Source organism: Leptinotarsa decemlineata, unplaced genomic scaffold (genome assembly GCF_025532065.1).
Source record: "Leptinotarsa decemlineata unplaced genomic scaffold, Ldec_3_MD MMD2_tig00000505_RagTag_RagTag, whole genome shotgun sequence".
Lineage (NCBI taxonomy): Eukaryota > Metazoa > Arthropoda > Insecta > Coleoptera > Chrysomelidae > Leptinotarsa > Leptinotarsa decemlineata.
Window position 1 is genome coordinate 6608631 of NW_027412549.1, and position 27045 is coordinate 6635675.

Sequence of the window (27045 nt, forward strand, 5' to 3'; positions counted from 1 at the left end):
AAAAGATCGGACCGAACAGAAATTTCGGAACAAGTGGAGGAGCACATATTGAATATATGCACGGACCACATGACACCGAAGTACACTTTCAACACAAACTTCACGGCCAAAATCATAAGCCGTGAAAAGTGGAAGACCATTAGTAATCCCGAAAACATGTTTTTAAAAAACACCTGGTATATAGATAGATCGAAGAGCAAACATGGAACGGGAACTTGAATATACCGAGCGGATAGAAATTTTAACTACAGCTATCCGCCAGGACTATACGCATCCGTCTTTCAGGGGGAAGAGTATGCTGTCTTGCAGTGTGCAAGGCTTATTGAATTGAGACCTCGAAGAAATGAGCGGATCAATATTTTTACAGACAGCAAGAGCGCATTAGGGGCGCTGACATACCCGAAGGTGACATCAAAACTTGCAAGCAGGAACAAATTAACTCTGTACTGGGTGCCAGGGCATTCAGGAATCACAGGTAACGATAAAGCAGATGAATACGCTAGACGCGGATCATCAACTTCATATATAGGTCCTGAACCAGCTCTGGGTGTACCAAAATCATTGATATAAAACCAGATCAGGACATGGACCAAAAAGAAGCACACAGAGTACTGGACAAAAATACCTGGCACCAAACACAGTGGAACCTTCATTAGGGAACCGTCCGAGAAAAGAACCGAAGAACTACTTCAGTATAGTAGGGACCGGCTCAGAATAATTACAGGGTTACTAACCGGTCATTGTCCGCTTAGAGGACACCTGAATAAAATGGGGCTGTATAACGGAGACTTCAGCTGCAGATTATGCAACCAAGGGATAGAAACAGCTCTACACATCTTATGCGAATGTGAGGTACTGAATCACAGGAGGCAGGCTATATATGGACGTACGAAATTACGTCCAGAAGAATATGACGAACATCCAACACGGAACCTGTACAAACTAATACAGGGAACGAGACTGATGTAATGGGTGTCATGAGAAGATGGGAGAATAAACGCAATAAGCCCAAGAGGCTGCAGTATTTTCTGGAGACTTGGACTAAATGGGCAAGTCAGACAGCTCCCAAGGTACCAAAAAAAACCTTTTCAATGCTGTGTCACCATTAGTACTTTCCCTAATCAAATTGTATGAGTGAACAAGGGGTAGGGAGAGAAGTATGACAATTGAGGTAACGATAAGATTGGATTTAAAATTGACGTGTTTTTGCATTATGTTCACAACACATGTGTTTTGAAGAATTCGTTTTCGGTGTCGGGTTAAATCAAACCATAATTACAAATTTCGTCCGCCATTTTGGAGCCACAATCTTGGAGCCACCATCTTGATTTTTTGTATTGAAAAACAATTCATAATTTCCGACCCTGAAACCACCACGTATCAATTTTGAATTAAATTGGACCATAATTTTAAATCTTGTCCGCCATCTCCCCTAGAAAAATTCCATAATGTATTGTAACCGAATTTATGTCAAATTAGCTTGCGAATGAAGTATCATAATTTGGAATATGGAACAGTTTTTTTTTCTGCAAGAAGGCGCCAAAATCGAAAGTTAGGTAGCTAAAATTGACATGGCTGAATTCCTTATGAAATTACCTTTTTAATGATGTATCACACTTACTACTTTCCCTATTCAAATTGTTTGGGTGATAGTCACCGAGGGGTGGGGGAAGAGGTATAAAGTTGAGGTTATGATAGGAAGATCTCCCCCTTGGATTGAAAATCGACGTGTTTTTGTATTTTTTTCAGAACATATGTGTTTTGAAGATATTCGATCTGTTTCGTATTCGGTGCCCCATCCTGTATATTTGTTTTCAAGTAATTTATTTCTGCAGGACAATTTTTTGTTGATATATTCAATTTTTTCTATAAGTGATTGGTTTAGGAACTTCAATTCTTGACTGTTGCGAGGAAATTTTGCGAGGAAGTTCATTTGATTTCTCTTCACAAAATGTTCACGAAGTAGTTGCGTTTTTATTATTCTTTGTCCTTCGACTTACGATTAAAATGAACTGACTGTAAATCACTAGGCTGATTTTTTCTTACTAACAATTGTAGGTTAATTTTGTTTATGTTCATATTATTTTATGTAAGTTATCTTAATATTGCACACATATTAGTCTTACCTGAACAGAGACTGTACTTATCACAACAAATGAATGATTTGTATGAATCCATTCGAAATATTTGTAATTTGTAGAAAGATCAGACAAAATGAAAGAATTACTTTTGAATAGAATTCTTTCAAATTCTTACAAGGCCTTGACCTTTTTTATGAATATATAAATAAAATGAGACCTACAACAGAATCTTAAGGTACTCCAGTTGTAACAATATGGTACGGTAGTGAAAGGACATTCCGAATTGCTTCTTAATCTCCAGAAGGTCTGAAAACTACGAGTATTCTGGAATCGAACATTTCGAAATTGACATAATCATATGCAAAAATGCCAAAAGATTATCAAAAATATTTAGGTACTGAAATATCTATCCCTGAGGATCCCTGATATACTTTTCTGTAGATATTTTTGGATTTATTCAAAATTAAAAGTGTATTAGTGAATTTGCCGAATTGACGAATTGAAATTGGTTGATAATCTAACAAAGAAAATACATAAATTTTATTATAAAAAGATTCATCCAACTAGTTCATTTCCATTTTACACTGGTGTATACCAAATTCATTTATTATTTCATTGACAAAACGTTATTTATACCTGAGTTCAATAATGCTACATGAAACCATATAATACATCAGAACATATTCAAAACCAATATGTTGGTAATGTTATCATTTTCAGCCGTAAGTTTGCAATCAACCGACGTCATATTGGAGGCTTTAGTGTTATATTTTATAGATGAATTGTTATATAAGAATCGATATAAAATCCATCAATTACAGTAGAAATAATACAAAACTCGATACTCCCCTGAGTTAATTATGCAAATAGGGAATATAAGCTGGTAACACGCAGGTATGTATGCTATTAATAAAGTTAATTTCTCGTAACAAGGGATTTTCAAACTTCAAACCCGAATCAATAATATATGGGGTATTCCAAATCACCATGGAAGAATACATCATTCAACAACACGTGCAAATAATAAAATTGTTTTATCAAAATGGGTGTTCTGTTCGGGCAATGTACGGCGCGCTTCGCCCATTTTACGGTCGCCATCAATGTCCTACCGACAGGACTATTCGTAATGTTACCGTTATAATAGGGGAGCCCTAGCGGGGATTTCGGGATTTAGTAAAGCGCATTTCTATTCCTCTATTCTCTTTTCACTGTTTCTCTATCTATTACTCTCTCACTCCGTCCCCACTCTGAATTCTGTTGCCATGACGCCATCACAGCTGATCACGGAGACTCGTTCGTGATGAAGATGATGATTAATTAATCAATTAACTGATTGATGTAGCCGTTACTACGTGGTAGGAAATCATAATGAAGAAAAGAGAAATTAAAATTTCTATGTTTTTTACCACTTTTATTTGTAACTAACGTTACTGCAGTTTCATCCTATAAGGACATTTTCAAACTTATACAATATGTAAGGACACTTTCTTGAGCATTTGAAAAAAATTATTTTCTTATGAATACAAGTATTCTACTTTAAAAACATACACTTATTTATTTGCATGCTATTTCCTGAGCTTTTCAATTAATTAAGTTCAATGAATTGATTTTTTTTTAAATATTGTTTTTGTCAGATTAAGCGAATCCCTTTAGATAATCGTCAGATTATGAAACAGCACGTCTAAAACATAAAGACGAACCATTTATATCTTAATCTGACGCGCTTGAGTATTTCAAAATGACGAATTTTTTTTGCACATTATAATAATGGCCGCGAGTTTGTGTCAGATCGAAATCGTCAGATTATTGAACGAGAGCTTTTTTTCACCCCCTTAGAAAATCTGACGCGCTCGATTAAAATTTTTTTCTTTTCACTTTTAACCCATACGTACAACCACCCACATCATGCAAACGATCAGATTAACATATCAACATTATTAATAATACGTAGGACATTGATGCTATCAATATCTGACGCGCTCGAGTATGTCCATGCAACAGTATTTTTTACATATTTAAAAATCTATAGCCGCTTCCCCCACCGATGAAAAGGTATATATTATATAACATTTTTTTCTCCTTATCATCTAAGCTTTGCAACCTGATATGTCTCAATGACGCTCGAGTAAATCCCCATTTTGCATCGTGGGCTCCTCTGCTATTAGAAGTAAACACACAAGTAAGTTAACTCTCCGCCATATTTGGGTCAAGATTCCCCACTTCGAATTTTATGCTCAGCGAACCTACTGCGCAACTGACTGAATCTGATGGGTTTACCAAGCGAGCCAAGTTGAGACATGGAATATTATTACAGAGTGAGTCGTTTTAAGTGGCGGTTTTGTATTTGTGAAAAATTCGTGTTTCAACTAGTTTCAAAATGTACAAGTGTTGAGCTGTGGGTTGCTGTGATTTGCAGGGTGATGTTGGCATTACTTTTTTTTTCTGATTTCCAATTGACGAAAAAAATGTTTCTAGTATTCATTATGTAAGATTGAAGGAATGAACATATAACGAAAATCATAAAATGAATTGTTATAGACCAGATATACCCAGACTTTTTTTATGAAATTAAACTTTACGAAAAGTATATGCCTTAAAAGTAATGATATGAAATGACAAAACAATCGGAGTTCCACTGGAAATACACAAAGCAAAATAATTGTGGAACCGCATTTTTTATTTGACTAGTATGTATTTGTAGGAAAAATATCACTTCCTATGAAATCTGCAAAACCAAAGTAGCAAATGTATATACAAATAACCTTTTTTGGAGCCTACTGTTGCATACTTTTTTACCAATTCATCCACATCAATACTGGATATAAAAAGTATTCTGATTGAAGCCGTTAGGCAATTATCAAAAATTGAATTAAGAGTTAGGGGTATTATTTCAGATTTAGGTTTCAATTTTTATACACTTGCCGGATAAGATGTCAAAGTGACTGTAGAGCAGCCATATTTCTTTGTTGATGAGAAAAAAATATTTTACTTTTTTGATACTTCTCATCTACTGAAATGTAGCAGAAACCATTTTTTCGATGACTTTTAATTTGGTGAATTTACAACGAACAAAAGTCATCTTGGACAACTTTACAACTTGGATAAGGAAAAGCAATATAGACTAAAATCCAAACTTACTGACTCTCATTCATTTTCAACTAACTTTCAAAGGATGAAGGTTAAATTAGCCAGTCAAGTTTTCAGTCATTCGGTAGTTACAACGATGAATACTCATGCCAGGTTCAATCAGATACCATCAGCAGCAATAGGAATGGCTACATTCATTGAAAAAATGGATAAAGTATTTGATATTTTGAATTCAAATCGATTTGACGATTTCGAACATTTCAATAAACCTTTTTTTAGAACATCAAAAAAAATTGATTTTCTGAAAGAAATGTGAATATTTTTCAGCAAATTAACTGTAATATCAAAAAAAAGGAAAAAACACGACTGGACAAACGAGAATCATTGAGGGGTGGCAGATAACAATTTCGGCATTTCTGCAACTTTGAGAAACCCTGCATAGTGAAGGACACTCCTTCATATTGACAAGCAATATAAATCAGGACTGTGGGGAAATTTATTTTGGTCAGCAGAGAAATGCTTGTGGAAATGCCAGAAACCCAACTCCTGTTAAAATTACCAGAGCTTTCAAAAACACATTTACTTTTCAGTATTTCACACAGGCAGATAGAACTAAATGTCTAGAAGATACTAGTGAGATTCTATCTAATATTAGAGATGCTGACATAAATAGAGTGAATATTCTTGTGGAAGTTCCAAAAAATCCCTATAAACGTTTAAGAGTAGAGACAAATGATTATAGAACTCTAGCCATTCCCGAAAGCAACAGCTTGGGCTATGTTTATGGATATCTTTTGGGAAAATGTTTAGGACAGCATTCATGTAAAGTATGTACAAATTTTGCCACGGCGGCTAGTATCACACTGAATGAAACAAATGTATATAGTTATTTCAATGTATACAGTGATACAGAAGCCAAACAGTTTGGAAGTTTATATATGTTTCCAGATTCATTTTTACAAAGTATCATTCATCTAGAGAGGGATTTCCTTATCATTTCTATAATTTATGTGCCATATGATTGCATAGGCAATCAGCTCAAAACAATGTTTTCAAAAATGAACATTTCTCACCCTTGTGATAACTTTCCTTAGGATCATTTATTTACCATTTTCACAAGTGTAAGAATTTATTATACTTTGAAATTTGCCAATAGAAAATTGAAAACAAATGTTAAAAAAAATCAAAAACTCCTCATTCTGAAAAACCTTTAGAATAGATTAGCGTAAGTTTTTGACCTAAATTGAATAATCTCACCTTGTTTATAAACAAATTCAAAAACTATCAATATCTTATGTACGATCAAACTGAATTGAATAATTCGCCATTATTGAATCTGTTCATTTCCAGGTAAAAATAGTTAGGTATATTTACGGTACTTTCGAAAAATTTATTGATATAGTTGATGAATTCATACCTGATCGTTTAGAGTATAAAATGGTTGTAATTTGAAAGTAACTTTCAGTTTATGATTGAGAAAGCTATTTTATAGCGAAACACGTGTCGCGGTTTTTGTAAAACCCTCTATAGTGAAAATCATTCAATAAACTGTATTTATTGATTTAAATATGGATTTTCGTCAAATCTTTACAAAATATAGCTCTCAGCCTACACCCTTCTGCCCCGCCACATGCCAGCAATAAAAAATCTCGTCCCGAAACATCAAAGAGGCTGACGGGAGTGAATTTACTTCTGTTTACTTCTATACGGTGGTATTGTTGTGGATAAAAGTGGGTCAACTGATTCAGTTAACGTTTGACCAACACCCGAACATCAACAAAACGCAAGATCTGCCGAAAACATCGCCGCTGAGTGAGAGTGTGCAAGAGAATCTGAGGCAGTCGATTGTCGATTTCGCGTCACTAACAAGAACTCGGCCTTTGGCAGACCTTGTTCGTTTGTTCAGAAAGAGACTGTTAATATCTGTCGGATATTGGTCTGACGAAAACCTATACTTAGTCTACGAAGTTCAAAAACTATATCCAGAAAAGATAAACGCGATGGCTGCAATTAAAGGCGACTGTGTATGATACTTTTTTTTACAATGAATGATTAAATTCTTGATTGTAATGACCATGATAATGAGGGCAGGTCGGCCTTTCAACAAGACAAACAATCTTCTGTACAGCTTGGTTATTTGTTAGTATTTGAATGAAATCAGTCCTGGTAGATAGATTATTTAAAGAATTAAATATATCAAACTTCAAAAACATAAAAATTTGGAACTATAATTAATAAGCCGTTCTTATTAAGAACAATTTTTTGTTCATTGAAATTTCACAAAAGTTTCGGCTAAAAATTGCTGAAAAGTATATATTTCATTAGGATATAATCCACTGCTTCAAGATTATAAAATTAGGGATTATTTGTGATGCACTGTTTGGAACCTTTGGTGTAGTAATGAATATTACTGGAGTTTTTTCCCAACAACAAACCGTTATTTTAACACCTCGACACGTGTTTCGATCACCAAGAGGAAGATCAAACTGAGTTTGATCACTTGTTGAAAAAAAAAACTTCAGTAATATTCTTTAGGGATTATTGTATAGAGAAATTGTGAATGTATTTTTGATGTTTGTATCCATTTCTAATAACATACCTGAAGCCTCGCCGTTGTTCCTCTTCTTCTCCTTGGCCATGGGAACCGACCTCCTATTAATAGGATCGCGGTTTCTGTTTCCAATTTCCCTTCTTGGAAAAGTTATTAAACTGCCAAATTGTTGGTTGTAGTCCCTCCTTTTCTTCACAAAAGTATCCATCTTTTCTTTTTTTCTCGGTATTGTATTGTCTTCATCTTTTTCTTTATACTCTTTACTAAGATCCTCTTTGCAGAATTTTTCAACTTCATTGAAGGTTTGTTGGGTGTCAGATTTGATTTTCTTGATTTGACACTCGATATCTTCTAGCTCCCTATTTGAATCTTTCCTGGTGAGTTCAGACTTCTTGAAGCTAACATCAACCTCCATTTGACCTTCGAGGTTGAGATTAGAGTCAACGAATATATTATCTTTGGCTAAAGATACTTTGATGTCTTCCGTGGCGTTTGAAAGAAATGCGTCTTCTATCTTCATTTTCATCGAATCATCGAGCTTCACATTGAGGGGCAAACTTTCCTGAACAACAGACATGGCTTCTGGGTTCTTAACGATGGCGGTGTCGTCTAGGACCTGGTGCAAAGTGATTTGTTTCGTAGGTGACAGTTTGCCGAAAGGTTGTTCGACATTTGGCTCGATGTTATATTTGATCGCTGATGGCTTCAAGTCTTTTATTACTTGGAGTTTCTCTACTGCTTCTTCGAGCTCTTGAACCACAGCTTTCTCTACTTTGGGAGGTTCATAGGGATCCTCGAGTACGTTCTCTTTCTCAAGGGTAACTTTTCCTAATTCTGCATGAACTTCTTCACTGAAGTCCCCTGCAATATAAAAATAATATTTTTAATCGCTATTTTCATCAATCTGTTAGAATAAACAACCGTTTTTCATTCGCAAAAACCACATTATTTTCAAATGGTATTTTGATATGTTTGTATATTATGTCAACGAATTCTATTTTCATGATGAAGAAAAGAGAAATGAAACTTTCTATGTTTTTTACCACTTCTATTTGTAAGTAACGTTACTGCAGTTTCGTCCTATACGAACATTTTCAAACTTATAATAAAATAATTTGTATTATAAGTTTATTGTATAAGTTCAAAAAGTCCGTATAGGACTAATAGTTACAAATAAAAGTGGCAAAAAACATAGAAAGTTTCATTTCTCTTTTCTTGTATAAGTTTGAAAATGTCCGTATAGGACAAAACTGCAGTAACGTTAGTTTCATTTCTATTTTCTTCATTATGATTTCCTACTACATCCATCAATTTATTGAATTCTATTTTCATCCGAAATGTAAGATTGATTTTAAACGCTTCAAAAATATATTAATGAATTATACACGTAAGATGTTCAATAAATTTTATAATCCAAACTTGTTACAGGGCTGACCTAACAGCGAATTGAATAATTCCGAAATAATTCATTACCATCTCTGTTCAATTTTACAAAATGAAGTGAAACAAAAATTGTCACCAATGAATTTCTCAAAAAAACGAGAACTCAAAAGGTTGAAAACGGAAATATGAACCTAAATTGAATTCTCGGAAAACATCCTGTATATGTATTCATATATATTATCGAATACTTGATGAAAATCTATATTTTAAAAAACTAATAAATAGAGTTTATTCTATGATTTTCACTTCTTCAAGCATAACTATATTTCGCTATTGTATAGCGAAATACGTGTCGTGGTTTTTGTAAAACCCTTATAGTGAAAATCATAGAATAAACTCTATTTATTAGTTTTTTAGACTATTGAATGTGACATCTGGACATTTCATTCTTTCGACATTTGTTAAAAGAAATATACTTGTTTCTGATTGAAGCGTTCCTCACAAGTAAATGTAATGGGTTTTGAGAACGAAAAAGCATATTTCTTTGAAATGTTCCCACCTAAATAAAGCTTACTATAAAAATTAAATTTTTTCAATTGGTTGTTGAATTTATTGGCAAAACTTATGCATATTAGATATTGACTAATGGGACTCTTCAGAGGTTCATACTACACAGTAACTTTTCATGGTGAATATTTCAGTTTGTCCTTCATCACAACTCAGCAGATTTTTTCTTGATTCAACTCTGTTTACTTTACAGATTGTGCAAGGTTATAAACCCAAAAACCGTAAGTCATCATGAAGTTTATTAGAGTTTTGCCTTTTTTTGCTTTCATTTGTATTAAGGAAATACAGAAGAGTTGGAAGTCCACAAACTAGAAAATATTTGACATTTTTCTAGATACCAAAATGAAATTTTGTGACAAAAATCGATGAAATTGATATCGGTGTGGTTAGGCAGACTGAACGGTAAACATATTGTTACGTTTTTCCCCGTAGGTTGACCAAAAATTGACTACACTGAATAATTAAACTCAACTGTATTTCACTTTAATACAACAAACACATCAACTTAAACTTCAACTATTATTTGTATGTCTATCATTGAATACTACTGGCCGATACTTAATGAAAATCCATATTATTATTCTTCCTGCTTCTCGATTGGCGGGGAATCATCAGTCGCACGCTCTTAGCCACGTCACACCTGGTTTATGGCTAGCAGCGGCGGCCAACGTTATTTTCTTTCGGGCATAATTTACAACATTACCCCCTTCCCTGAGGTTGGTCGCCCCGAAAAACATTCCAAGAGAGGACATCACGACCCATGTAAGGACTCAGCCTTTCTATGTGGACAACTTTAGGCTTGCTTCTAGGTGAAAATTAGATTTTGTACACCAGATCGTTTATCTTCTTGATTACCAAGTAAGGTCCCTGCCATGGTCTCTGCAACTTGGGACAAATCTTATCTTCACCCTGTCGCTGAAAAGCTGTAATTTGGTCCTGGCAAATTCGTTTACAATTCCCAGTCTTTTCTTCAGATTATTCACATATTCTGAAAGAGGTACCTCTTCGGATTCATCAAAAGGAGTGTCATACAATACTTCTATCGGAAGCTTCAGTTCCCTACTAGTTAACAACATGGATGGTGTATAACCTGTCGCGTCATGTTGGGAGCTCCTGCATGCCAACATGCCAACAGAAATAGAGGAACCAATTTATCCCAGTCTCTTTGGTTTTCGGAGACAAACATCAAGAGGTAGTTATTGATGGTGCCATTATACCTCTCAACCATTCCATCGAATTGTGGGTGAAGAGCAGTTGTTCTTGTCGTCTTTATTTCCAACAGAGTCATCATTTCCTTCCATAAATCCGATTCGAAGTTGCGGCCCTGGTCCGAGTGTAGTTCTTGGGGTACTCCGGGTCAAATTTGTTTTTATTAGAGGAGCAAGTTTCAATCTAAAAACAATTGCATCTAAGCTGGGGTATCATTCTCCAAATTAGATGGACTTGAAAATTCAATGAAGTAACACAGGTTATTTTCAAAATGTTGTCGTATATTTTGGAACATTTGCAGTGTTACTTCGTGGCATGCATTAATGATTCGTCCTCGCAGATCTTCCGATAAATTAGGTTTGGTGCAATATATATATATATATATATATATATATATATATATATATATATATATATATATATATATATATATATACTTCGTTGAATAATTACATTTTGTGAGTAATGTGAGAATTTGGAAACAGCATTTCCTATTCAATACCTGCAGAATAATTCTCGATGATATCAGTAAGAGCTGAGTCTACAGCATTTCAGAGTAAAACTAATTTCGAGAAAGAATAAATAATCCGGAAAGTAGTTTTTGAAAATAACAGCCCTCACCTTCAACTTTTGAAGGTTTTTTATATGGGGCCGCCCCCCATGGGAAAAAAGGGGCGCGTATACATATGAAAATTACCTTTTCATCACTGTTTCTCCGTACTGCTATATTTTCAGAGACTGACATTTTGTATGTAGGTTTATTTTAGGTATGTTGTAGATGTGCAATAAAACACAATTTTCAAATATTCCAAGTAGGCCTCCAGCCGCGAGTGAAAAAGGCGCATCCATAAAATGAAGCTACCTTTTCATAATTGTTTCTCCACACCGGTATACTTTTGGAGGCTGAAATTTTGTATGTAGGTTCGTTTTATATTGTAGATGTGCAATAAAAAAGGATTTTTGAATATTCCAACTGGGGCACCAGCCGCGGGGAAAAAAGGCGCATCCATAAAACAAAATTATCTTTTCATCACTGTTTCCCCATGGCCCTAAATTTCCGGTGGGTGAATTTCTATTTAATATGCGCACCCGTGCGGAGTCGGGAGGGATCGCTAGTATTTCACATAATATATGAACTGTTTCGTCCTTTTTGCCACCACAGCACATTTTACATGAAACCATAAGTTGCATCGCAACGTAACCGTGATTCTCTGCTACACAAATCCGGAAAATATGCATTGTTTTCATCATCATCTTCATTTTCGAATTCTCAATGTTGTCAAAATCGCTATTTTACGTTTTGCATATATCAGTGATACCATTCCTTTTTGTTTTCCTAGCTGAATGTTTAAGATCTAGTTCCTTTTTTTCTTCAAGCCAAACTTTAACTTTTTTATGAAAGTTGTCGAAAACTTTCTCTTATCACCGGATAATTTTCATCCGTCGGGATGGAAGATAGATCAGCTGGTCTTACTGAAAGAGTCGAAAGACCATCATTGTGTAGATCTATTAGATATGGGACAAGAGTTTTCTATTCTGAAGAACTGGAATAATCTCTTTTCAGATCGAGAATACAAAAGTGGTTGTTTTTGAAATATTCGCCAAAAACTAGAATTGACGAATATCGTTTCTTTGGTCTATCCTAGCTATTTCGAATAATATAAAAAAGGCAGAGAAACTTACTGTTTCATATATGTTAAAATCTGATATGAACCATCACCATGATTTTTATTATACGGACATGTAATGCATTACATGTATGCAATGGATGAAAAAATTCAGACAGTGAAGACACTCTGTATGCCTCTTACTCTAGCAAATCGAATTAGGCGCACAAATTAACAAACATCAAATCCAATATACTGACCCACAATATTCTCTAGCGGCGTTTCCCTTTCCTCGATTTTGATATTCAGTTGCACACGAACTTCCGTATCCTCATCACTATTATTCGAGTTTCCACTACTAGACTCACTGTTCTGATTAAACTCACTATCCTCCTCGATATTGAACACTGTCTTATCGTAGAAAACTTTCTGGATGTTCTCAACACTATCGAGTCGATTCACGCTATCGATTTTGTAATCGGTGTCTTCCACATTATTATTATTATTGGCCTCGGCTTCCAGTTTCGCGGTGAACGCATCGCACTCCAAATCATCATCGGTGAAGTCGGGGTCCGAGACGAGGGTGTGGGCCAGATGCTGGAACCCGGGGTAGTTGGGGTTGACTATGCCTCGGCGCTGGGGTAGACTGACGATATTGCTCAGGTTGCCGTCTTCTGAGGATTCTGAGTCGGATATATCAAAAGCACGATCTTCATCCTGAGGGCTAGTATCAACAGATGAACAACTTTGCTGAGCTTCTGTAATCAAAGAAAAAAAAGATTAGATTCATATCTATCTATTCATATCTATATATATTTGACGTTCAAGGAAGAATAGTCCCTAGTGAAACCGTGTTTAGGTAATCAGGTGTGGAAGGAAATAATATCATGTTAAACTATTTTATTTATAGTTTCATCATCGAGAATGTAGATTTAATAGCAAAATCAAAAAATAACAAATTACATTTTTTACATTACAACAAAATTAAAGAATTAAAAATCCATTAAAACCAATAAAAAATCAAATTTGTTGTCTACCCTCGATCCAGTTAGACCGCATGTTATGCAACATTTTATAAATCCACGTCGGACCGAATGGGATGCCAGTGTTGATTATAACTTCTTGATCATTCTTGACATTTTTATCCACTCTCCCGTCATTCGTCTCAATGTAGGGAGGTGAGCAAACAAACTGCTCAACAAAACCACACATTCTAAATATAACCAGGGTAAATTTCACTAGTTCGGACTTCCATTGTCTACTATATAAAATGATTTGAAATCCCTGAAACAAGTAAAAAAGAATAATTAAAAAAGAATAGTTGAAAATAACAATTATATTAAGCAACAATAAACCTGAAATGAAATGGTAGTGAAATAACCTACAAGTAAAAATATAATAATTGAATAAATAAAAATTAAAGGAATGCAAAAAAAAAATAATAAAAAAAAAAATAAAAAAGTGTAGAGATTCCAAGTCACGTTAGTTCACGACGTTTCGATTGTTGGTATCAATCGATTGTTGGTATCAATCGAAACGTCGTGAACTAACGTGACTTGGAATCTCTACACTTTTTTATTTTTTTTTTATTATTTTCTTTTTGCATTCCTTTAATTTTTATTTATTCAATTATTATATTTTTACTTGTAGGTTATTTCACTATCATTTCATTTCAGGTTTATTGTTGCTTAATATAATTGTTATTTTCAACTATTCTTTTTTAATTATTCTTTTTTACTTGTTTCAAGGATTTCAAATCATTTTATATAGTAGACAATGGAAGTCCGAACTAGTGAAATTCATCACAAAACATTGTCAATCACCTTCAAATAACCGGGGTAGATTTCTTACTCTCGCTCGACCAGATATTTTTGCGCAAACTGTTCAGTATGTTGTAGAGTGGACAGGCGATAAGGGTTTGCAAAATCGAGTTGATGTAGCAGTAATTGTTTTGATTAAGCAGACCCCTTGGCTGCAAGTTCACTGCCCCACCGTCAATCGTGTATGTAGATAGAAACGTGCTCATCCTACAATAGTCTGGTTTTACTTTTTTAGTGTGTATTTCATCGCATCGTGTAGCATTGACATGTAAAAAATCATCAATTTTGATACGTTTCAACCTCAGCGTGGAAACGACTCATATTTTATTCGATTAGTTTTACGTCATATGAGTTCAGTAGTCTAATATTTTTTTCATTCCCAATCTAATATTTTAGTATTTCATATATTTGGCCTTTAATTTGGAAGCGTTCCAGAATGACTTGAGATTAATCCAATCATTACGACCTAGGGTTCTGATTCTTCCATGGAAAGAAGCCTCTTCCATGGACATAAACAAAAGTCTTTCTCTGCAAATTTCATTCATGGTATTGAATCACGAATGGTTTGTTTTTGGGCGTTGGTTTCAATTGTATCCTCCTAGAGATGAATTCTGAGAAAAAATTTGCTTTACTTCTAGGGTAAAGTAATACATCTAATACATTATTTAATGAATCTTATAATTGTCACTTAACGTTGTTAGACTTTCACTTAACAGTTGTAAATACCGTAAAGTGTGTTTCATTATATAATACTTTCTACATGTATATTCAAAAATCCGTGTGTTTTAAAAAAACGTCTGAAGAAGTGTATGAGGTCTGTTAAAACAATGAGGTGAATGTTCAAATTTCGCGGTCTACGTATATTCGTTTTTATTTTATGTTGGTACACTCGTCTCGAACATATGTTCATAGTTTCACCTGTTTAGCATGTCTAGTTTATTGGCGACAGACATAAAAGATAGAATTGTTTTGCGTGTTTGGCAATTTTTTGCTACCAAAAAAAATGAAATTGAGTGCTCAGAAAACAATTGAAATATTGACAGTGGCATACGGTGATTGTACCCTGAGTCAAAAATACGTTCAAAAGTGGTACAAGCATTTCACTGGTCGAGAAGATGTGAATGCTGACGCTCGCCCTGGACGCCCCAGCACATCAACCCCGAAGAAAAAGTTGAGAAAATGAAAATTGTTATGGAGAATCGTCGAATCACTATTAGAGATGTTGCTGAAGATGTGGCAGTTGGTTGGCTCATGTCATGCAATTTTTTGGAAATTGTAGGCATGCTGCGTATAGCAGCGAAAATCGTTCCAAAATTTCAGAATTTTGACAAAAAAACCGTCCCACGAGCGTCGCTCAAGAATTGTTGAATGGCGTCAACGGCGATCCAGATTTGCTTAAAAGAGTCATAACTGGTGACGAATCATGGGTATATGTCATGGGTATATGGTTTTGACATCGTCCCAATGGAAGAGCCCAGGAGAACCAAGACCAAAAAACGTACGCCAAGTTCGATCAAATGTCACAGTTTTGCTCACTGTTTTCTTCTATTACCGTGGCGTAGTGCATCAGTGCCACATAGTCGTACAGTCAATAAGGAGTATTATCTTAAAGTTATGCGCAGCTTGCGAAAAGCAATAGGAAGAAAACGTCGAGTATTGTGGAAAAACAAATAATTGCTTTAACATCATGGAAGTACGCCTGCTCACTCGTCATTGCTTGTTCGTAATTCTTCAGCCAAAAACAATACCGGTGGCCTCAGCCACCTTATTCACCAGATTTGACCCCCTCCGACTTTTTCTGTTCACAAGTCTGAAGAAACATATGAAAGGACGGCGTTTTGTGAGGATTGAAGAGATTAAAACCGCTTCAATTTCAAATATATATATAACGAGCGACTATGCAGAGAGAAATTTTGATGTTGTTACCCCTCAGCGGTACGGTATGTGGTATGCTATTTGTTAACAACTTTATTAACTAGGAATAAGAACGCACTCTTTAACGTTACTGATATCTGATAAATATTACTCATAATCTTAAAATTTGGAATGTAATTCAAACTCTTTACAATTGTTTTTTCTCACTGTTTTTTCATGAAAGAGAAACAAATGTATTGTCACAAAATTTTATAACCGAATGATCGTTTTGTATATTCATAATCCGGTATGGTCTAGTGGCTAGGATACCTGGCTTTCACCCAGGAGGCTCGGGTTCGATTCCCGGTACCGGAATTTTTTTTCATTTCATCTTGGTACTAGGTATTTCGTGTGGCATCGTTTAGATAAATTGATTACCAAACTCACAATTAGGAGCATGCATATTCAAATATGATACGAAACAATATTTTAAAATGAATTGCAACGATCATTATTTGCAGAAATTTTGCCAGAAACAGCAGCAAGATTCTAACTTTCAATAATTCAACTGCTGTTGGGTAAATTTACTTTCATCATGAAGAAAGAAAGTGTGGAACTCTTTTCAGTGGAAACATAATAGATTATGTATGTGTCTTATCAATAATATTCGAGTCATTGAACAAACACTATCAAAAAATGATACTTCAGAATAGACCATGTTAGCCGTAGTTACTATCAACTTTGAAAACTAAAATAATTGAGAGTAATAGCACAAAACCTCGAAATTTCGTTGATACATTTTCATTTTTCATCGAAAACATTGAGTGACCAGCTTAATGAAACCATGAGTAAGCACGACTCTAATGCTGTTACTGCTCAATATGACACATATGACAGCGATATAACTCACATAGCTGTCAGTTTTATCGCTGTCAGTGTCATTGATGTTGGAAAGAAGCGTTTAATCGCTGTAAAACTCTGTTTCAGTGGTCTCGTTTTCATTTTTTCATCATTTTATCGGTTTGAAGGAAATAATCATCAAAAAGTCATCTCTTATGTGGGAGTGTATTGTGTATTGTACCTATTTCTTATTCTCAGTCAATATATTGTACACCATGTAAACATAGTAAATCGTAGCAGCCTTGGCGGAAGCAAAAACTAATAGTTCAGCGTTTTTTATGTAATTATGTAGTTAATATCTTTTAATTTATTGCGATGAATAGCCTCAAATTTTATGGGGAGGCTAAGCATCCCTTGCCACCTCTGACGAGCCGCCGCTGTTTGTGACAGACCTAAAAAACAAAGCCCGTTCGTATGAATTCGATAAATTAAAAGATAGTCTCATCAAGGATAATGATGATATGTAGTTTTGCAGAATCAGATGCTCAAAGAAAAACTACTACAGGAAGATGAAAAAAACTTGGACGGAGCTATAAAAATTTGTTTAGCAGTAGAAAAATCGAGAGAGCAGTCAACGATGATGTCTAGTTACAGAGCAGGTTGTAGGGAATCCAGTTTGGAAATTGAAACTGTTTATAAAGGACACAATCCGAAAACCTCTTCGAAGCAACAACAAAATGACCGGTGCACAGACTCAAATCAGCAGCAAAGCAGTCGGCAGTGTGCGCAACAACAAAGTCTGTGTGGTTCGCGCTTTAATTCAAATTCGGTTGCAAGGTTTCGAGGTCAGATGTCAAATACGTTAGGGAAAAACAGTAGTATTTGCTATAAGTGCGGGAATCAGTGCCCAGCTTTTGGAAAAAAGTGTCGAGTGTGTGGTCACAATAATCACTTTGCAAAAATGTGCAAAAAGAAGAGTATTAACGAGGTCAACAGAGATGGAAATCCGTCTGACGAGGATGCTGACAAAGATAATTATGTTTTCGTTTATGGTATTGAAAACAGTCCTGAAAACAATGACAGCTCTTGGTTTGTGACACCTTGTCTTAATAATAAAACTGATGTGAAATTTAAAATGGATACAGGAGCACAAGCTAATTTAATTTCAATAGATAAGTTGAAACCATTAAATTTACATCAAAATTTCATAATAGTCTAAAATATAAGATGAAGATCATACACAAACAATTTTCTACCAGTGCTAGGAAAATGTTATCTCAACTGTCGATATAAGAATTTCAATTGTATATTAGAATTTTTTGTTGTAGAGAAAAAATTCACAATGTATATTAGGAATTGACGCATGCCAGAAATTAAATTTAATTAAATGCGTAGATGTAACTGAACAAATTGATATTAATAATTATCATAATTTTATTGATTAAAACACAGATCTCTTTACGGGATTAAGATGTTTGAAAAGTAATTATAAAATTCAATTGAAAGAGAACGTGACTCCAGTTGTTCATGCAACACGAAAAATTTCAATACCTTTATATAAGCAATTTAAACAAACTTTAGCCGAACTTGAGAAGGCCAAAATAATAAAAAAGGTAGAGGAACCTACTGACTGGGTGAACTCTATTGTAATTAACAGAAAAAACGATAGTACATTGAGAATTTGCTTATATCCTCGTGATTTGAATTTGGCTATCAAACGTGAACATTTTCAGTTAGGTACCATCGATTGAGCAAATTACTTCAAAATTACCAGGAGCTCAATACTTCAGCAAATTGGATGCTAATAGTGGATTCTGGTAGATTAGTTTGGATGAAGACAGTGCAAAGTTATGTACTTTCGGTACGCCTTTTGGACGTTTTTGCTTTCTGAGAATGCCATACGGAATTCGGTCTGCTCCTGAAGTGTTTCTCAAACGGTTCAAAAATATTTTTGATATAGAAGGTGTTGAAACCTATGTAGATGACATTATAGTCTGGGGAAAAAATAAAACGGAGCATGATGAACGTTTGAGGCAAGTATTTGAAAAAGCTAGGTTAAATAAAATAACATTCGGAAATAAGTTGTATGGAACATATAATAACAAAAGATGGTTATTACCCATGTCCGGATAACATTGAAGCTATAAAAGATATGCCACAACCTAAAAATAAGAAAGAAGTGCAAAGATTCCTAGGAATGGTCACTTATGTTGGTCGATTAATACCAAATTTCTCCTTTGAGAGATCCTATTGAAAAAGATGTCGTTTTTCTGTGGACAGAAAGGCATACAAAATCATCTGAAGATTTGAAAAAAAAATTGGCTGAAAGACCTGTATTACAAAACTATGATGTAAGTAACCGGTGGTTCTTTCCGTAGATGCATCAGAGGAAGGCCTTAGGAGCTACCTTATCACAAAACAATTTACCTTGTGCATACGCATCTCAAGCCCTATCTGAAACTCAACAAAGATAGGCTCAAATTGAAAAAGAGTTGGCAGCAATTTTGTATGGTTGTGAAAAATGTCACGAATATTCATATGGGAGTAGCTTTGTTGTGGAAAGCGATCACCGACCTTTACTTGGTATTTTCAAAAAACCATTATGTGTCTGTCCTACTCGACTCCAAAGAATGGTATTGCAGCTACAGGAGTATGATTTTGAATTAATTTTCCAACTTGGTAAAGATTTGTTTGTGGCTGATGCTTTGTCATGAGCCTGTGACAAAAATAAAAGACATAATCATTATTTTTTGACAATAATGTAGATGTTTGTGTTGATAATGCTTGTCAAATTACAGATGAAATTTTTTTCAGACTTGCTAAGTATACAATTGAGGATTATGAATCAAAGCATTTAGATAAGTTCATAAAAAATGGTTGGCCAAGTATAATTAAGAAAGTGCCAGACATAATTAAAGAATATTTCAAATTTAGAAACGAAATTGTTGAAAGTAATGGTAATTTATTTAAGGGATCTAAAATTATTGTAACAAAAAATTTGAGGAAATAAATCATTCAGAAAATTTATTAAGGGCATTATGAAATTACAAAATGTAAAAATCGTGCGAAACAATCTTTTTTTGGCCCAGTATGTGTAAAGAAATAGAAGATACTGTCCTGAATTGTAAAGTATGTCTCAAACACAGAGTGTCAAATCCAAAAGAAGAATTAGTGATGTATGACATTAAAACAATTCCATGGCATATAATCGGGTGTGAAATTTTGTATTTGGGAAGTAAAATATATTTACTTGTAGTAGATTATTACACCAAATGGGTTGAGGTTATACCATTAGATGAAAACGCTCACTCTCTTACCATTGTTAAAAATCTGAGAAGTTTATTCGCAAGACTAGGTATATCAGTTATATTAATTTCTGATGGTGGCCCTCAATTCAATTCAAGTCACTTTCGAGAATTTGCTGAAAAGTGGGACTTCAATCACATTATGTCCAGGCTTCGATATCCTCAGTCAAATGGGATTGTGGAAAGAGCGAAACAAACTTTGAAAAAAATGTTGGTAAAAGCATTTGTAGATAGGAGTGAGATAGAGTTGGTTTTGTTAATGTATAGAAACACTCCCATGGAAAATGACTTTACACCATCTCAACTGAGGATGTCTTGTAATTTAAGGGATACATTACCAAGCACTGAATATAAATTGAAACCACAAAATATCAATTTTGAAAATTATAATAAGTCATTAGAACAGCAAAGACAAAAGCAAAAACAATCGTTCTTGTAAATATTTAAGTCCTTTGAATATAAATAGTAAAGTGAGATATCAAACTCATTTAGGATCAAAATGGTCGTTTGGTAAAATAACAAACAAACCTAGAGAACGCTCATACGGTATAGAAAAAAATGGTGGAACAAATATCATAAAAATAGAAGATTCATTGAAATTTAGCCAAGTCGTAATGATCCACCGTCTGACAATAATGATATCGATATGACTGATCAAGATGAGTTTGAATTTTCATCTTTGTCCAATAACAGGAGTTACTGCTACTCTAATCCAGAAGCAACATCATCTGGTAGACCAGTTAAAAAGCCAGACAGGCTAATGTACTATTAAAATGTTATTTTGATTATTTTTTTAAATTTTAATTTCATTGTTTTATATAAAAAAGGGAAATGTCACGTATTGTATTTCTTATTCTCAGTCAATATATTGTACACCATGTAAACATAGTAAATCGTAGCAGCCTTGGCGGAAGCAAAAGCTAATAGTTCAGCGTTTTTTATGTAATTGACTTGAGAACTGAAATAAAAACAGTGTATTAGAAATCGTCGTTTTATTCAGATACATAACAGGAGAGATGGAAGTGAGCATGATTCTAACCCAAACGAAAATGCTAGGTATGTCATCCAAATCTTATACTTTATATAAAACAAGTTTCTCCAAAGTTGAGCTGAAGAAGAGCTAAAGAAACTGTTGAAACGAAATGGATTAATTCAATACTGGGTGGTGGTTACGCACTCCGAAATCATAGGCAACGAAAAAGCTAGATACGGATCATCAGCTTCATATATCGGTCAATAATCAGCTGTGGGGTACCATAATATGGTATGGCAGTGGATCAGGAAACGGACCAATGAGAAACATGTAGAGAATTGGGAAAATGCATCTAGAAAGACACATGGGCACATACTCACCTTCAAAATCCAAAAAACTATCATCTGGTGACGACTCCGGCGAGCAGAGGGAAGAGGCGGTTCCGTGCCGCCGCACCCGTTGACCGATGGTGGCAGCCAGCGTGTTGTTGATGTTCACCAAGTGGTTGTTGCGGTAGTTGATCGCGTTGTTGGTTAACTCCTGGTTCTGCACCTCTTGGTGAGAGGGGTTGCACCATTGCACCTAGCGAAATTATTAGTTAGTTGCCGAAAACATTACAAGATTGCACCTTACTTAGGTTTTGTGCAGTGTGAATTGGTTGAAAAATGACAATGTTATCTTTGATAATTAGTGACGATGGTTTTACCTGGGAAGCACCATCGTCGTTGATGATATATGTTCATCTTTGAAGGATAGCTTACTATGATCACATAATGATGTTGTGATTGGAAAGTAATTTAGATGGTTACGACATTATTATTCATGGAATAAATGCCCATTATAATCGTTCTCCCCACCATACAAGTCAAATTAATACCTTAGAAGTCACCGCAAAATCAAAACTATCGCACAAACGTTCCAGATTATTCCCAAACATTCCCCGTCATTCCAGAATATTCGGGGATGTTCTTGAATGTAGTGACTACTGTGAAATGCCGTCGAATACTTTCGAATGATCTGGACTGCTCTAGAACTGTCTAGAGGAAGAAACTTCCAGCCCTTATATCTCATATCTTATATTTAGCCTATACATGTAAGTCACAAAAAGGATTTGAAGCTTTATAACTTCTATTTAATTATATGCGAGCGCTTTCGACAGCTGGTCGTGCTATCATCATCTAGGCTCTACTCAAACTGTTTGAGTAGAATCGCACGAAACCGCAGTTGGCCCCTGATGGTGAATCCGTTTGTTGTTTTCGATCCCTTTTTTGCAACCAAGTGTTGTCCATCCTTTGCACTTGGCTTTACCGTACTGACGAAGGCTAAATAGCCAAAAACACGTATCTGCGGATTGCCCACTTTCGTATGAGTGCTTGTCCAAAGAATTCTTTCTCACTGATAATACCTTATCCACTCAATATCCTTCTCTCATATTTGATTTATCTTGGACCCGGATGTCACGCAGGTTGCTATAGCTGCACCCGTGACTGAGTTGGGATTTAGTCCTTGTAATCACAAGGTCTTCCAACGATGATACGAAATCGCAGTTGGCCCCTGATGGTGAATCCGTTTGTTGTTTTCGATCCCTTTCTTGCAACCAAGTTTTGTCCATCCTTTGCACTTGGCTGTACCGTACTGACGAAGGCTAAATAGCCAGAAACACGTGTCTGCGGTTTGCTCACTTTCGTAAGAGTGCTTGTCCGAAGAATTCTTTCTTACTGATAATACCTTATCCACTCAATATCCTTCTCTCATATTTGATTTATCTTGGACCCGGATGTCACGCAGGTTGCTATAGCTGCACCCGTGACGAAGTTGGGAGTTAGTCCTTGTAATCACAAGGTCTTCCAACGATGACACGAAATCGCAGTTGGCCCCTGATGATGAATCCGCTTGCTTGTTTGACTCCTTTCTTGCAACCAAGTGTTGTCTATCCTGTACACTTGGCTGTACCGTACTGACGAAGGCTAAATAGCCAGAAACACGTGTCTGCGGTTTGCCCACTTTCGTATGAGTGCTTGTCCAAAGAATTCTTTCTCATTGATAAGACCTTATCCACTCAATATCTTTCTCTCATAATTTTCCTTTATTTTGAGTATTTCAATATTAAATTCTACAAAAAGGATTTGAAGCTTTATATCTTCTATTAATTATCTGCGAGCGCTTTCGACAGTTGGTAGTACTGTCATCATCTGGCACTCCTCAAACTCAAACCGAGTTGGCACTCTTCAGGAGGAGTGCCAGATGATTACAGTACTACCAACTGTCGAAAGCGCTCGCAGATAATTAATAGAAGATATAAAGCTTCAAATCCTTTTTGTAGAATTCAATATTGAAATACACAATAAAATATATATATATATATATATATATATATATATATATATATATATATATATATATATATATATATATATATATAGGGCTATAATTTATTGACTTGTGTTTTTTTTTTGCCGATGAATAAAATTACAAATCATACTTACAGTAAAAATGAGTAAAAAACAATGAATTGAACATATAAATCGACGAAAAAAGTTAAACATTAATGGATTCTTTTGGTTTGACAAATGTCATACCTCCACATAAATGTCATTTTTCAATGGGCATGATGATTTGATAATCTTTGACTCTGAAGGAAAGGTTGATTGATACAATTTACATTATTATCATTATTATTTTTGGTGTAGTTCCAGTAAGTTACTGTATATACTGCTGAGATTATCAACGTCAGTTCTCTTATTCATACAATTAGAAGACTTATTAATTTTAACCATTTCAAGAAAAAGGAGTTTGGAAATATTTTTTTCTGTATGTAAAACTTTGATATTAGAGTATTTTGGTTTATGTCCTGTTTCTATAGAATGTTGCGCTAATGCGTATGATTTCTTATTAAGCTTTATATCACTTTTATGTGGAGTTATTCTATCTTTGAGAATTCTAGATGTTGTTCTTATATAATCCAAATTACAATTGTTTCAAGGAGTGTTATAAATCACATTTGACTTTTTGGTAGCATCCGTTTTATCTTTTAATTCGGTATTCAAATTATTTACAGTTTTAATATTTTTTTGGCATATTTTGATATTTTGTTCATTATGAAAAAGTTTTATGATATTTGAAGATAAATTTTCAAGATTAGGTATAGATTTATAAGAAAAATTGATAGGTGAACTATTATTATCACATACATTTCTGTTGATTATATCGGAATTTGTATTACTCATTTTTACTGTGAGTATGATTTGTAATTTTATTCATTGGCAAAAAAAACACAATAAATTATAGGCCCTGAAGAAGCTTTCCACTAGAAGTAAAAGCTTGACAAACCCGAAATAATATGTCAATTGCTAGCAGCAATGCCAGACAGTTATCAAGCATTGACAACTTCAATTGATTTAATGTTCAGTACAAATCCCAAAGATGTTACTGTACAATTTGTTAAAAGCAAGTTACGACAGGAAGCAATACGACAAGAAAACAATCATGGAGACGATTCTGTTGTTTTTATCAGTAGCTATAGAGGTTCTTTTCATGGAAGAAGCGGGGAACGAGGACGGTCTCTGGCAAATGGTAGAGGAAGAGGACAATTTACGTCAAATGGGAGAGGACGAGAACAATATGTGTAAAATTTCCCTTCAACTGTTATAAGTGTAGAATACCAGGACACAAACGTAATAATTGCAGAGACAGTATGCATGTAGCTGATTGTGAAAATACAGTTCCTGATGAGATAGCATTTATCGCAAGTGACACGAATAGTTCAGTGTTGAATGGGTAATCTGAAGTACTTCATAAGGGTGAAACAGCTAATAACGGCAACACTGCTTTTATCTGTCTCGAATGGGATTATAACATTTATTGTTGACTCAGGAGCAACAAACCATCTGGTAAACAAACAAGCAGAGAATTTTTTATGTGACATGAAATCTGTGAATTATAATGTTAATGTTGCCAAGAAAGGTTCTGCGATCAAGGTTTTCAAGTATGGAAATTTGCATGTAGAAAACACTGAAGAAAGAAATTTCAAATTGAAAGATGTATTCCAAAATGACGATTTGGACTATAATTTACTATCGGTAAAACGAATTAGAAAACGAAAGATTCAAAGTAATCTTCGAAAATGGAAAAGTTAATGTGAAGAAGAGAATAATAAAACACTTTTGGAGGGCAGTCTTAAAGGAAATCTATATGCTATTTGTTTTAGACCAAAGACTTTTTAGTGCTAATATAGTGGAAATCAGGACTTAATGCATAGACGAATGGGCTTAATATCCATAAAAAACTTATAAGAAGTTCGTTTGAAAGAAAAACAGTCACGTGTGAGATTCAAACCCCTACCTGAAGAAAGGAAAGCACGGAGAGCTCTAGAAATAATCTCAACAGATATGTCAGGACCCATCACACCTTCAACAAGAGATGGCAAGAAATATAATGTAAGTTTCTTAGACCATTTCATACATTTTACACATGTTCATCTCCTAACGAATGAATTGGAAGTTATAGAAAAATTCAAAGAGTATGAAGTCTTAGTTTGTGCTGAATTAAATTCAAAAATATCAAGAATATGTTGCGATAATGGAGGAGAGTATAGCTTTAAAGAATTTCAAATGTTTTCTAAGACGAAAGGTATACAGATTGAATATACAATACCAAGGAATCCGGAACAAAACGGAATTGCTGAAAGATTCAACAGAACGATCCTAGAAAAATCAAAATGTTTGATATTTGATTCAAATCTGTAAAAATGTTTTGGGGTGACGCTCTGTGTGCAGCAGTCTATCTACATAATCGACTGGAAGCAGCAGCGATTCCCAAAAGCTCTACTCCAGCCAAACTGTGGATGTGGATGGATATGAACCAGATATAAATAAAAATAAAGTTTTTGGTTGTGTGGCATATGTACATGTACCAAAAGAAAATCGTACAGGAAAATTACATTCACATTCACTCAAAATGATATTCATCGGTTACTGCAATAATGGATACAAACTGTATGATACTGAACAAAAAACAGTGGTGGTATCAAGATCCGTTATTTTTTGTGGAAACAGAAATATAAGACGTTTGTTTGAAGGTGATTAACAATGTTTCATGACAATGTTTCAATTTTTTTTGCTTAATATAATTGTTATTTACAGCTATTTATTTTTAATTCTTCTTTTTTAGTTATTTCAGGAATTTCACATAATTTTATATATTAGACAATGGAAGTCCGAACTAGTGAAATTCAGAAATATAAGAGATGCAATGAATCCAGAAGTACAACCAATACTAACTATGGAAGACAATAAAGAAGGAGAAAGAAATGAGGAGGATATTGATATTATTCACTCTGATAATAATATCGAGGAGGACAGTATGAACGTTCGTAGAAGTCAAAGAAACAAAAAATTGACAAAACATTTACTGGATTACGATTTGAATGGAGATATGGAATTAATAGCAGCCCAATCAGCTGGTAACTTACCCCATAAAATTCCTAAAAGTTATGACGAAGCCCTGATATAGCGATAAACGAAGAATTGAAATCATTGGAACAAAATAATATCTGGAAAATGATATCACCACCTAGCGACACAAATGTTATAGAGTCTAAGTGGATATTCAGTGAGAAAATGGTTGATGGAAAAGTGAAGAAGAAGGCCAGATTGGTAGCCAGGGGCTATCAGCAACCATCGTTAGAAGAAGAAGTGTATGCACCAGTAGCAAGAATGGTGACATTGAGAGTTTTACTTGCTCTAGCAGTAGAAAATGATCTAAATATC

The 27045-nt window shown here is 34.6% G+C and overlaps 1 protein-coding gene and 1 non-coding gene across 4 annotated transcripts in view; one reads left to right on the forward strand and one right to left on the reverse strand.

The window, feature by feature from the left end:
• Schip1 (Schwannomin interacting protein 1) overlaps positions 1-27045 on the reverse strand; it is a 279853-nt gene that overhangs the window by 56934 nt on the left and 195874 nt on the right. For all 3 annotated transcript variants that reach the window (XM_074173834.1, XM_074173832.1, XM_074173833.1), the window contains exons 3-5: positions 21658-21859; positions 12746-13243; positions 7768-8580 (exon numbers count right to left, since the gene is read on the reverse strand). In XM_074173834.1, the coding sequence (XP_074029935.1) occupies positions 7768-8580; positions 12746-13243; positions 21658-21859 (1513 nt within the window). The remainder of the gene's footprint in view (positions 1-7767; positions 8581-12745; positions 13244-21657; positions 21860-27045) is intronic.
• On the forward strand, positions 16463-16534 carry TRNAE-UUC (transfer RNA glutamic acid (anticodon UUC)). Its single transcript has one exon. It is a non-coding gene; the product is annotated as a tRNA-Glu (tRNA).